General features: G+C 42.1%; 1 protein-coding gene across 2 annotated transcripts; it reads right to left on the bottom strand.

Annotated features, from left to right (window-relative positions):
* Positions 1–6,055: 6,055 nt before the first annotated feature.
* nek3 (NIMA related kinase 3) lies at positions 6,056–11,893 on the bottom strand. 2 transcript variants are annotated; one of them, XM_034604446.1, is made up of 13 exons: positions 11,621–11,893; positions 10,898–10,991; positions 10,693–10,790; positions 10,530–10,613; positions 10,096–10,163; positions 9,889–9,975; positions 8,781–8,835; positions 8,346–8,546; positions 7,989–8,103; positions 7,709–7,876; positions 7,343–7,474; positions 6,802–6,919; positions 6,056–6,340 (listed from the first exon to the last, which is right to left on the bottom strand). In XM_034604446.1, the coding sequence occupies exons 1-13, from the start codon at positions 11,759–11,761 to the stop codon at positions 6,274–6,276; spliced, it is 1,428 nt and encodes a 475-aa protein (XP_034460337.1). In that variant the 5' UTR covers positions 11,762–11,893; the 3' UTR covers positions 6,056–6,273. The 2 variants fall into 2 exon arrangements, with proteins under 2 accessions (XP_034460337.1, XP_034460335.1); XM_034604444.1 differs by having other exon boundaries at positions 7,709–7,894.
* Positions 11,894–13,308: the final 1,415 nt, after the last annotated feature.

Genomic DNA, 13,308 nt, shown 5'->3' on the forward strand with positions numbered 1-13,308 from the left:
ATATACTCCCTGTGCTATAGTCAGACTGGCCACCAGGGGGTAATCCCTCTGAGACGTTGGTCGGTCAAACGATACTTACATTTTCACCCCATTTTTACAGCATCATGTAAATAATTAAGAAACTTGAACACACATCAGTGGGTTAAGAACTACAGAAAATACCAAAAAACACTTTTAGGGTGACCCCTGTCCAATCTGCTAACATGGAGGAGGCAGTTTACAACCTGCACTTCAGCCAGCCACCAGGGGGCGCTCAAGATGTTTTGGCTTCACTTTTGGGGAGCTGCCACGTCTTTCATCTTCTCATCTTCTCATACGCTCACAGGGCAGCTGTCGACATGTTGCCAAACCTGCGTGGATGTGGAAATCGTGTTTTCCACACAGGTTTACCCTGCAACCTGATTATGTAAGTGGCCGCATGTAAGAGATATTTCACACCCAGTCAGAGAGAAAGATGTGGTGGAGGCAGGAGGAGCGGCCCTCTCTCCTCTCGTCTCTCTGCCGCGAGTGCAATGCATGATGGTACACATTGCTCGGTTAGTGACCATCGGCTGTACACTATTTCTAAAGATGCATTCCGGAAAACAAAGAGTGCCGTATATAGGGAATGAAGAAATTCACTAAATGGCGATCTAGTGATTGGTGAATGATTTCGGACAAAGCCCAAGCGTGCAACACATGATTAGTTACTGTGTCTTTACCCACTCATCTTAGACTGCATGCTACAGATGCTATCACCCTTATCACTGTTGCCAGGCAACGGAGCTGAAGTTGGACACGGCAGGAAAGCTTTATTGAATATAGATTTTTTGACGCTTGCTGCTGTTCAGTTTAGTTGAAGCGTGATGCTCAAGCATTGGACGTCTTGTCGATTGCCGGCCCCATCACCTCTTTGAATAACGGTTCGTCACTGAAGCGCAATGAATCCTGGGATAGCCTTCGATTCTCGTAGGTGGAAGGACGCTTCGTCAGCCTGAATTTGAAGGAGCAATCAAAATGAGACAATGTAGTCGTGCCACTGTGACGCATTTGGTCTTAAAATGATTTCGATTCCACGTGTGGATGAATTGAAGCTGGTGGCCTTGATGAAAATAAATGAGAACATCTGAAACACTGCAGCATTGTTGGCAACAATCAAATAAAGTGTGTGATTTTGTAACTGGCTCAGAGCATGAAGCCTCATTACTACGGTCCTTTAACACGTCTCAGACACTCACACACCAACACACAACAGCATCTGTGCTCAGAGTCCAAGTGGCTGATAAAGACATTAACCATTAACTTGTTATCGATCGATGGAGGTTAGACTCTCTAGTGTCTTTTTCAAGCTTGAATGAAATAGTTTCATTTGGTGAATTAACAAAAATTAATTAGGCTACATTTTTAATAGATTTGATTTGAAACACACCAGGATCAGAGAGCTTTATTGTCATTGCACAAAATAGAGCAACGAAAAACAATCCATACATACACATATTTGTCCATATTCATAAATTATAAATGATAGTAAAAAAGACAAACCAGCACAATAAGAGCATCATGTCAGGAGGATCCTAATCGGCAAAAAATATTGAAAAAACAACGCTGATTTTAAGGCAGATCAAAAATGTTGCTTTTAGCTACATAACCACTTAGTTTTGAGGATACAACAGCTTTTTTTTATCTTTATAAAACTCTATCCTTCATCGATATACAAAAATCTAAAATCTTTTCCTGCTATTATTTTTCTAACTAAACCTTCTGTTTCTAAATCCTGGCATCAAGTGTGTGCAGCCGTTGCAACAACTAACACTCACTTAAAAACCACAACTCTATTTTTTGAGATGATTCATAGAAAAGAGGAACAAAAATAAACAACGTCTGTCAAGTATCTCTCTAAGATCAGTGTGCACAATATAAGAGATGAGAAATCAGGACCGAGCTGAATTCATAACATTTAAAACTACGCCCAAGATGAAAAACGATAATTATGACATTTAAATGCACTTGTGTGGAACAATGTCATTCTTGCGTCAATCAAAACAAATGTGCAGCAGCTGACTTCAGGTCCAGGTCCACGAGAGGAAAGATCTTCGACTCTCGCCTGCTATTGATCTATTATTGGCTCCGAAGGGAGGACGGCAAGTGGACAGGCCGGCAGAGCCCTGGATCCTGTGTGAAGGTGGAGCGGCCTGTCACCACGTGAGCCACAAACAATGGCAGCCCTTTTTTAAAAAGTGCACGATGACCGCCACTGTCCCAGATGAGGCAGGATCCAAATTTAACCGTTCCTGACCTTTTTCACTTTGAAGCGGCTGATGAATTGTGCAGTTCCACGACAAAAAACCCTGCTCGGCCACACCAGTCTCCATTGTCTGATACAGAGCAACATAACCCTGGCAGCAGACAATGGAGGGTCACCACAGAGGGCCTGAAATAATCATAACAATGACAGCTCCCATATTTATAGTTGCAAAGAGACTCTCGACCACAGAGTGTTTTGTTATTAACAGGAAGAGCTGCTCCCCATGATACACTTCTCTTTAGTGGGCGAGTCAGAGTGGCAGGTTTCATTGTTTTCTCCAGCGAGGCCGTAAACCGCCACTAAAAAAACCCGTGATGAAACTTTAGCTGATAGTTGAGGTGGAAATGTGAAAAGCTAAAGTTCCACCTTTCAGAGCAGATCGGACTGAGCATCGGTGGCCAGGCAGAGATCGCTGGGTCATCTCACATCTGCACGGCTCTTCCTGACTGCAGCTCAGAAAGCAGCCCTCCAAAACAGGCCCTGCGACACACACACACACACACACACACACACACACACACACACACACACACACACACACAAAGGGGAATGGAGATAGTTGATGTTACATACAGGGGGATGACAGGAGGGTCGAGGTGTGCGGGCCAATTTCCCAGAAAGACAAAAACGAAAGGACCTCTGTGAATCACTTGATAAGACGGGGAAGTCACTTGATTGTTTGCTATCAGGTCCCCAAGTTGAGCAGGATGAAGAAAATCAATGAAGTGGGTCAGATTAGATGTGCAAGCTGCGGCCTGCAGATGCAACCCTCGCTGTGACTCCGAGCAGATACCGAAGGTGTGACACGTTGTGGTTTGGCTCACGCTCGTCAACAAAAACCCAGCTGCATGGTAACACAGGAACTATCACCTTTGAGAGTGAAGGTTGGCGTTACTGCACATGACACACAATCACGCTCCTCAGAGGACTAATCTTAAATGTGATTTAGCATAAAAGTTTAATCTCCACTTTGACCTCACGACCTCTAAACACAGTGTGAGACTGTTCCACACTAATTCATCCAAAGGGATATTTCTTCCTTGACCCATTTATAGCCATTGAGATACAGCAGACACGACTTCACATCCTTCCTGCAAGAGGAAGCCCCTGTTCATCTGCCTCGATAGTTTCTGAGGTGCGACGGCATAAAACTGTTCAGTCAGGTTTTTTTTTTTTACTCCCCCCCCCGACCCTTGACCCAGCAGTTACGGGAACAGCTGCACAAGTTGATGCACAGCACGCCCTGCAAAAAAATGTTTCAAAACAGTTCACTCATTCAGACATTGATACAAACATAAAAAGACAAATACATATGAGAGCAATAAATACAATAAAATGAGCCTGTGGTAGTAAACATGAGATAAATTATTTGTTTATTAAAATGTATAAAACAGAGGATATTGATTTAGTTAATGTAGTTGTTATTTTGTACCACCCCTGTACATCAGCTGTGCCTGTTGTCTGTGACCTACATGCACAGGGTGATTCATTATATTCAGCCCAGACTCAAAACCATAAACAAACCAAGCTTTTCCCAGTCCAGCTGTCACCAGGGTTACTCATTCAAAGATAAAAAAAATAAATAAAGCAAATTACATTTGAACATCAGCTCACAAATAGAACTGGAGCAGGTTTCAAAGGATTTCAAATTGGTGCCAAGACGATACCAGAGAAGCTAAATATATGAATTTTCTGATATCTTAACTAGGGGAATATGAGCGTGACACATATCCCTTTAATTCATATGAAAAAATGCAGCAAATAGCTCAATACAGATCAAATATTCTATAAAGTATAATCATAAAATATGAGAAACATGTCTTGATTTCGATCAGGATATATTAAACATCAAAGAATAAGTAAACAAACCAATTCTGATCATGTTTTTGATTTCAACTTATATATTTTCATCATGTTTTAATACTTTAGCCTCGGCACACTGATGCTTCAAAGCCTCTGTGACACGCACTTAAAATAACTCCCCCAGACTCCCCGGTGTCCATCAGCTGCCGGAGCTGTTAAGACATCATGGACGCTGATGGCTGACCCTCCTATCTGCAGGGCACACATGACGCTGCTGTAGCTCAGCGTCGCTACACAACTTTATCTGTATCTTTCCTGAACTTGAACATGGCGGTTCAAGGGGAAACACTGTAATAATAACACTAATAATAATACATTGAAAAAAGCAGGAGGCAGGGGAGCCCTGAGGACAGAGAGGGGAGGGGGGGGGGGGGTTCAGTGCACCCTGAAGATAAGGGCCGAGCTGCCGCCATGAGCTTCCTCAATAAAACTCATCATGGGCAGATACAATATCTATCCAGCCTCTCGCTCAGCGGAGGCCTCCTGTCAGCCAATGGGAGTTCCTCTCCCAGTGGAGGGAACTGTGGCAGCGGGATTAATCCACGGCTGGCGCGACTGTTGGTGAATCAGCACCACTGTGGTTTTGTTGACTCAAGGGTTTGTAGTATCTATATCCTGTCCATCCCAAACTGTCATGGGCGAGGCTGTTGGTCTCACTGGTGTCACACGGGGTTAAACCCGGCTCTTATTTCACACTGTCAAGATCTTCCACGACTCGGACAGGCTCTGCTGGTTCCATCACATTCAATGTCACTGTGTGCTCTCTTTCATTCACATGTAATTAGGCTGGGCACTCGGATTCTTTGACATGTTGCATTTTCTATGTAAACCTGAATGCAGGTTTTCTCAATGTTTCCAGCGCCACCCAGTGGTGAAAGACTCGCACTGCTTCCATTTCTCTGCGTCCGCACCACTATGGTCAGAACAACTTGGAGTGGGACCCAGAGAGCACACCCCTCCACCAAGGTCCCACCACAAACCACATTTAAATTCACTTGATTCAGATTTGTATTTGGATCTGCAGCAAATTGCACACACTCGTAAACATCAGGCCCCTAAAACATCAAGATCCATTCATTATTCTTTGAGAAATGAACGAAAATGTTGAAAAACACCATAATCTCGCAATAATAAAGAAAGTGAAATACAAAAATCCTTGATCCGCCCCCCTGATCTGAACGGTTTCTTCCCTGGGTGATGCCCCACCCCTCCACAAAATGAATACATTAATACATTCAGTAGAGTTCAAACCTTCACCAATAGTCCCCTTATGAAATCACACTTCAATTCACTGGATCCAGATTTTTATTTGGATCTGCACCAAAGTCCCCTCAACATCAAGATCCATTCATTATTTTGAGAACTCCATGAAAATGTTAAAAGAAATTGAAATGATAAAGAAAGTGACATCTTTATTTTTACTGGTTCTTCGTCAGATCATGCCCCACCCCAACACGAAAAGGTGTTGATTAGTTTTTGCACAATTCTGCTAACAAACAAACAAACAAACAAACACACAAACAAACACAGCTGAAAATACAACCTGGTGTATAAATCTTTGTGAGTTCTCTCCAAAGAGAATAAAAAAAAAACCAAAATACCAGTGACCAAACATGTTTACTCTACTTTTGATATTACTGAGAGGGAAATGGACATCAAAAGGTGTGGGTGGGCTTCAAAAACGTGTGACCCCCCCCCCCCATCAAGACCCAGCTGCTCCGGGTCCATCATTTCCTGCTTCCCACCCGACGAGCCAAACAGGAGCCTCCAGACGGACTCAATCTGCCGGGAATGTTTTCACTGGTAACTCGAACAAGTAGACGGCAGATGTTCAAATCAAACGAGAGACAGAGCCTCAGACGCGTCTCCAGGATTTTTATGTAAAAGAAACAGTGAGAGGAAGTTGCACAATATTCAATTAAAATGTTTATGTTTTATCAAAAGGGATCAAGAGCAAAAAATCAGCTTGAAACATACAAACATCCCCCAAAAGAAACACGGTGTCTCACTGTTGCTGCCTGAGATTAACTGGATTCTTGTAAACTTAATAAATTAAAACTTGATAACAACCTTTGTAGGCAGTAATAATGTGCTGTGATCGTGTGAGCCGAGGAAGGAGCGAGGCTTCAGTGCTCGGAAAACATTCTTTCAACTTCGTCGATCCAGTTACACGGAGATTCTTCCTCGAAGTCTCTGCGGAGGGAGAAGCACAGTACAACACGTTTCAACACTGTTTTCATACAAGAGGTCACATGTATAAATGATAATAAATACTAGCTCGGCACATTCTGTTAGTTCAACTACAGATCCGACACATATCAGATGTTCCTACAGCACTAACTCTAATCTGCACACACACACACTTTAATATTAACACAGGTTTTAATGTGAACATCAATGTTACATTGGCTACTTACATCCTCTTATTTATTTAGTATTATATTTGATTTTCTTTTTCTTTATTTAAATGTACTTTATATATATTTCTCTCTTGTTCTTACTTTATATTCTCTGACATTGCTCTTATAACGCATTGCTGAGCTGACCTGACACTTTTCATTATACCTGTTGACCCTGTCTTAACCAACAGACGACAAATTAACTCGAGACTTGAACTTGGAATCACAGAAAAGGGCAGAAACAAGGTAACTCACGTGTCCTCGTCATCGGAGCGCGGCTCCAGTCGCTCCTCGTCTTCGGCCTCTTCCGCCTCGGGACCGTCGGTGTCGTCCCCCTGCGGCTCGGAGAGGGGGCCCATCAGCAGGTTGTCATCTGTAAGTGAAGACAACACCACAGACGTTTATTTTTTGTTTATCATCTACTTACACTGATTGTTTGCAGGATTACATAAAACATTTTTCTGTGGAAGGGTGGGGTGTGACCCAAGGAAGAATTCATACAGTTTTTGTGCAGATCCAGGATTTGTCCTTTCACTTTCTTTAACATTATGTGAAAAAGCGTTTTTTTCAACATTTTCCTTGATTTCTCAGAGAATAACTCATGGCTCTTGATAAAAAAGTAAGAATAAATCATGCACATGATATTTACGAGTGTGTGCAATTTGGTGCTAGTGAATTTAAGTGTAGTTTCCTGTTAAACAAAGACATCCTCTAATTTCTGTTTATTTGTTGTGCTCCACAGCAAATGTTCTTCTTTTCTAAATAACATGGAATGGATTTGGTTACTTGAACAGACCTCCTCTGTTAATTATAAAAGTGCTGAAGGCTCTGCTCAGCTCGGCCTTCTCCAACACTTTCAGGAGCCTTTCTGGAGGATCCTTTACCCACTGTCTCCTCTTCCTGGTGTCCTCTGCAACCTCCGACACACCTGAAGGAAAGAGAACAATGTGTCGTAATATAATGAGAATAAAGAAAAACAATAAAGAAATAAGCAGCAAGGAGAAATCACAATAAAAATATGTAAAATTACGACTTTAGTCTCATAAAATGAAGTCTTTATTCTTTAAATCTTGTTTACTCTGTCGTAGTATTTCCTTCTTCAGACTTATTTAACTTTTTTGTACAATTTCAGCAAGTGAAAATGTCGACAGTCCGATTTTACCTTCGTGACTGGCTCCTCCGAGGCTCCGGCTGGTTGATGCCATGCTGTCAGATGAGATGAGGCTGGCGTTGGCCAACACCTGCAGCACGGTGTCTGACGGCTCAGTGGCCCACTGCTTTCTGTGGCCGGGCCTTGTGCTTCCACCATGTTCCTCTGACATCTCACAGCCTGAGGGGGAAGTGTTATCTAGGACATTATTGCTTATTTTCTCACATGGGAGTTCACAAACACATCAGTAGCACACAGTTGATCTCCCAGAATCCTTTGACTCGGACCCTACCTTCAAATGTTGACGTTCTTATTAAACTTTTCTCCCCCAGAAGTTGAGCCGCCTTCTTCCCCTCCTCTCTGTTCCATCGACACGACCGCCTCCCCTGCTCCTCCGCCTCCATCACCTGTAGAACATCCAGAGCAGTAAATCAAACGCACAACAAGAGCACCGCGGCCATCTGAACCAACAGCAACGTGTCAGAGGTCAGATTCCACATAGGGTCCCCACAGCTTGGGGGAAGCGTGAGTCTAAATTCTCCCTTTGACACCACGTCCTGATAATATGTCTTTGTGATGGACAGGCAGCGATAAAGTCACGTCAGAGTGACTGTCACCGTGCAGGAAGCTCAAACTGTGATTTTTATACCTGGGAGGGGAAATGTGAGCGCAGGAGTTTGGAGACCCGGTGGGAGGTCAGGATGGTTTGCAGGGACGGCCGGTCCTTTGGGTTGGTCTTGAACATTTGCTTGACCAAATACTGCAGCTCGTAGGGCAGGTGCCCGGGGAGGGGAGGGTACGCGCCCCGGCACACCTTCAGAATCAGACTCTTCCAGCTGGTTGCCTGGAACTGGACGTCAACAGAGAGGGTGTGAGGAACATCTGAGCCACGAAAAAATACACAGAGGATAATCTGACTCAGCTGAAGATACCGGCCCCGCCATCATTCCACAACAAGCACCTCGCTGCGCCGTAAGATTGCCAGCAAGTATTTCATACAATGATTCATTAGCAGTATTTGGAGAGAGGCCCAGAGTCAAACAGAGGGAGCAGGGAGGAAGAGGAGGAGGAGGAGGAGGAGTACCGGGTGTCGCAGGGTGCAGAGCTCGTAGAGAACACAGCCCAGAGACCACACATCACTGCAGGACACATAAAACAGAAGAGAGGGTTATTCATTCACAGCAGACATTCGTCATGTGCTGGCAAAGAGATACAGGAGCGGCTGACACACACACACACAAGCTGCATATTCAGTGCTGAGCCACAGCTGTTTTCAAAATGCCTCATTGTTGGTGCATTGACTGACATTCAACAGTGTCCACACAACACAGAGCTGCATGCTGCTATTTAATTCATAAGTTTGCTCCGACTTTGGTTGTTCATGGGTTGATTTTTAGATTAGTAACAAAACAGAGTCAATAGGAAGATTTTTTCTAAATCACACAATTCTCAATGGGCTACAGAGGGGAAGCTGAATTATAAATAATAAGTTACTATATTTAAAGAAACTGAATCTAATGTTACAGCGAACACATCGAGTTAGTTGTGTTCAGCTGAGAACAGAAATTCTTCCTCTGGTCCTTAAAGTCAGTGACTTAAAAACGTCCCTGAGGACGACAGGTTGTGGGAATTCAGAGAGGTTGAGTTTTTCTTCTGTGTTTCCTTTATTATGACGAGTTTGGGAAATCTACATTACTTTAACATTACAAATTAAAAAATGTTCTGTTGCACTGATGATGACGACACAATAAAATGGTTGTTTGATCTTAATGCTTATAAGTTGGCTTCCTTTGTTTGTAACGTTCCGTGTAGTTATTGAAGTTGCTTCTCTGGATTCTTTCTATTTTGTTCGTTTTCTTTTCTTGTTGATTGTTGTCTTCTAAGACTGTTTGATGCTGGACACATTCATTTATTAATTCAGTTTATTTTGGTCCACATATAAAACATTTTACTGTAGAAATTGGTACAAAACCATAAAGAAATAGGTTAAAAAAAAGAGCTAAAAATAAATATATATATGTATAGACCAAGAACGAGTAGGTAGAAGCAATACTAAGTAAAAGACAGAACCAAAGACAAAATGTATTATAATGTGCTTGACACAATAATAAAAATCAATCAAAAACAAATTGGCTAATGATCATTTAATCTTGTGAAGAAACACTACAGCTCAGACCGACGCAGCACCGTACCTCTTATTGTTGTATGGCTTATTGTCCCAGATTTCAGGAGCCACGTAATATGGAGTCCCAACGTAAGTATGAGCGTAAGCCTTCGAGCTGCAACACAAAAAAAACAACAGCGAAGGTTAAAGTGCAGCAGCGAGCAAATCAAAAAAGTACTTTAATTTTAAAATGGCAAAACTCTAAACTGCTGCCACTCTGGTTTCTCTCCTCTACCTGTTCAGAATACACGCCGAGCCAAAGTCCCCGAGCTTGATTGTCCCATTATCTGTCAGGAAAATGTTCTGGGTGAGGAAATGACAAGCTGCGATTTAACATAAAATCCCGAACAAGGGCAGCCGAGCGTGGAGAAATGATGACATTATGCAGAAATGCGAGATAATGTAGCGATCGCATCTCGATCAGCAGTTTTATCATTGTTCATTTCACTCCACAGCGCTCACGCTGATTAGATTCTATCAGCACGCAACCAACCAATAAACAAAGTTATTGACTTTGGATTCAGACGGCAAATATGAGCAAAGTCTGATCCTCCTCATGAGTCCGTAATGCATGCTCCAAGTATGAAAACAAATGTTTTATGCATAGCCTGAAATCTATTCATATATATATATATACACAGTAATTTGAATGTCTAGAGGCGGCTGTACCTTGGATTTCAGATCTCTGTGCAGAACCCGTTTATCGTGGATATGCTTTGCGCCCGCACACATTTGAGCAAACCACCTCAAGATCTGGGAAAATAAAAAAGTTAAAATTGTTAAATAAATAAAGTTCAATTGTGAGAATAGGTAAATGTATTTGAGGCCTTACATCATCGAGACAGAACTGCATAGTTTTCTGCAGCCGGATCCTCTGCAGCAGGTCTCCTCCGCTGCAGAACTCCATCACAATACACAGGAGGTCATCAGCTGAAATCAGAAAAAACCAACCACGTTGTTTATTGTGCAATCAAAATGATAATAACTGTGTCACAAATATCTCGTAGAGGGTTTTAAAGGGTTACGTGTGTGATTACCCTCGAAGGCCTCCCTGAAGGCCACGATGTTCGGATGTTTCATTCCGGACAGCAGCACGGCTTCTCGCCTCGAATTCTCCATTTTGGACCGGTTCTATAAAAATGCAAATACAATCCAATTATGCAAAACAAGCAGCCTCCATGTTTGCGTGCAGGCGGGAGTCGGGTTATCGGGACTTGGCAAATAACATTTATTTCCATAGCCGATCCCAGAATATAGAAAGTCTGAATGCAAATATGATTGGCGTGTAGAGCCTGTATGGTTTTCCCATATATGTGGTAATGAAGATACAGCTGTTTATTGTTTTATTATTACATCCACAGAGGAGGTTATGTTTTCACCCCTGTCTGGTTGTTTGTTTGATTGTAAGCAGGATTACAGAAAAACTACGAGACGGTTTAACCATGAAACTTGGTGGAAGGATGTAGTATGAGTTTTCAACATTATCTCTGAATGCCCAGCGAATAATTCATGGATCATGATGAAAAAAATAATCTGGCATCTTTAGAGGACTGATATCTGAGTGTGTTTAATTTGGTGCAGCGCTTGATTGAATTCACTGGGCCTGGAGGTATGTGCTGTATGTGCTTTATTTATATGGCACCTTTCCTAACAATTAGAAGGGGTTTACTTGTACAGCTCTTTTCAAAACAAAAGTCACAACGTGTTTCACAATAAAAGCACGAGCAGAATATTAAAAGGAACAGTATGGTGCAGCATACCTTTGAGAGCTGGATTTCTTTGAGCACATATTTCTCCTGAGTGTTTTTACAGCAGACTAACACCGCCCGGCCGAAAGATCCCTCCCCGATCACCCGCAGGAGTGAATACGTCTCCATGGACAACACAATCAAAGACAACATCAAAGGCACCTCGCCAGGGGAGGGGCCATTTTATATCTGCAGGTCTTGTTGTCTCGGTCCCAAGTGTCCTCGACTGTTCGAGAAGAAGGACTAACGCACCAGGTACAGAGAATCTACCTGTCCTCGTACTGTTCTGTTTGCCCGCTACTTCCTTGTTGTCGTGTGACGTAGGAGGCGGCGCGCCCGTACTGCGCAGCGTCACCGCCAGATGTCAGTAGAGCACAGCGTCTAAATACAAAATCCATGACCGAAAATAGACCAAGACAATGTTTACAATAACGTGTCCTGTCAATCAAATGGTTTCATATCACAGTATTTCTGTTTTTTTGTTATGTAGTAAATTCCCCTTTTATGTGATGCACGTTATGTAACGTTATTATGTCAACAGCACTGCAGGATCTGTGCATAGTGTTGTTAATTATTTTAGGTTGTGTGGGAAAAGTAATCAGACTTTTGATCTGAGGGTCCAGGGTTCAAGTCCCTGTGCTTTTTGTCTTCATATTGAATTGGTGCGAGGTGAATTCACCACTTGATTGAGTTTTTTACAGCGGTGACACAAAAAACTCAAACATTTGAATCTCTTGTTACAAACTTCTGGTTAACTGATCTCGTTATAACTGAAATGGCGACATGTTAGCAGAGAACTGATAAACTGGAGAACATGTCTCATTCAACCAATCTGTACAGAACTTAATCAGATTGTTTCAATGAGACATATGTGTTTTCCACATTCACACACAAGTAACTAATAATGCGAAAAGTTATAACGTGAGAGACAACTTAATATAACAATTACCTTTTGCATTATAACATGATACTTGTGTTTTTTCATTCTGAACCAATTAGTTCCATATATAAAGTTTTATTTATGTATTAAAAATAATGTGTAAAGTTTTTTTTAACTTGTTTATTCTTTACAATATTTTCGAAATCAAGTTAATTCATTTTCATTATTAAATTAATTAATGCATGCAGTCAAAGTTTAATGTAAATATAAATCCAGAGAAGCCCATCCCTCTGGTAAAAGCTCCAGATTCTCAGAGGACAGTACTGGAGACATGAGGGTGGAGCTATGACTCTGTTTTAATGTGAACTCTTCCAATCATCCTTTAGTTTCCTTTTATTTCCATATGAAAATCTAATTATGAGATAAAGCCGTGCAGACTTTTATGATGTTTTACCGACGAAAAAACAAAAATAATGCAGACTTAACATGATGGATTACAACTTCCAAGAGTCTGCTCATAGATTTTCATCTCACAAAGCAGTGAGTGGGAGCCTCTGGCTGATTGGAGCAGGAGAAATGCATCGAAAATAATGTATAACATGCATTTTGAATACGGTCAGCACAAATGTAAAGTGTATGTGATTTATAGTTATGGAGCTGAAACCTGAGCACACACCTTTAATTTTCAACAGAATTCCCAGAACATCTTGCGCTGCATAAACCAAGCGCTCCACAGCCAAGTGAGTGCGTCACGGCTCCAAATGTCTAATATTTGCCCCATTACCTCGTGTGTTCCGCTCCCTGACAGGGCTCTGGTCTC

The sequence above is a fragment of the Hippoglossus hippoglossus genome, chromosome 13 (genome assembly GCF_009819705.1).
Source record: "Hippoglossus hippoglossus isolate fHipHip1 chromosome 13, fHipHip1.pri, whole genome shotgun sequence".
NCBI lineage: Eukaryota > Metazoa > Chordata > Actinopteri > Pleuronectiformes > Pleuronectidae > Hippoglossus > Hippoglossus hippoglossus.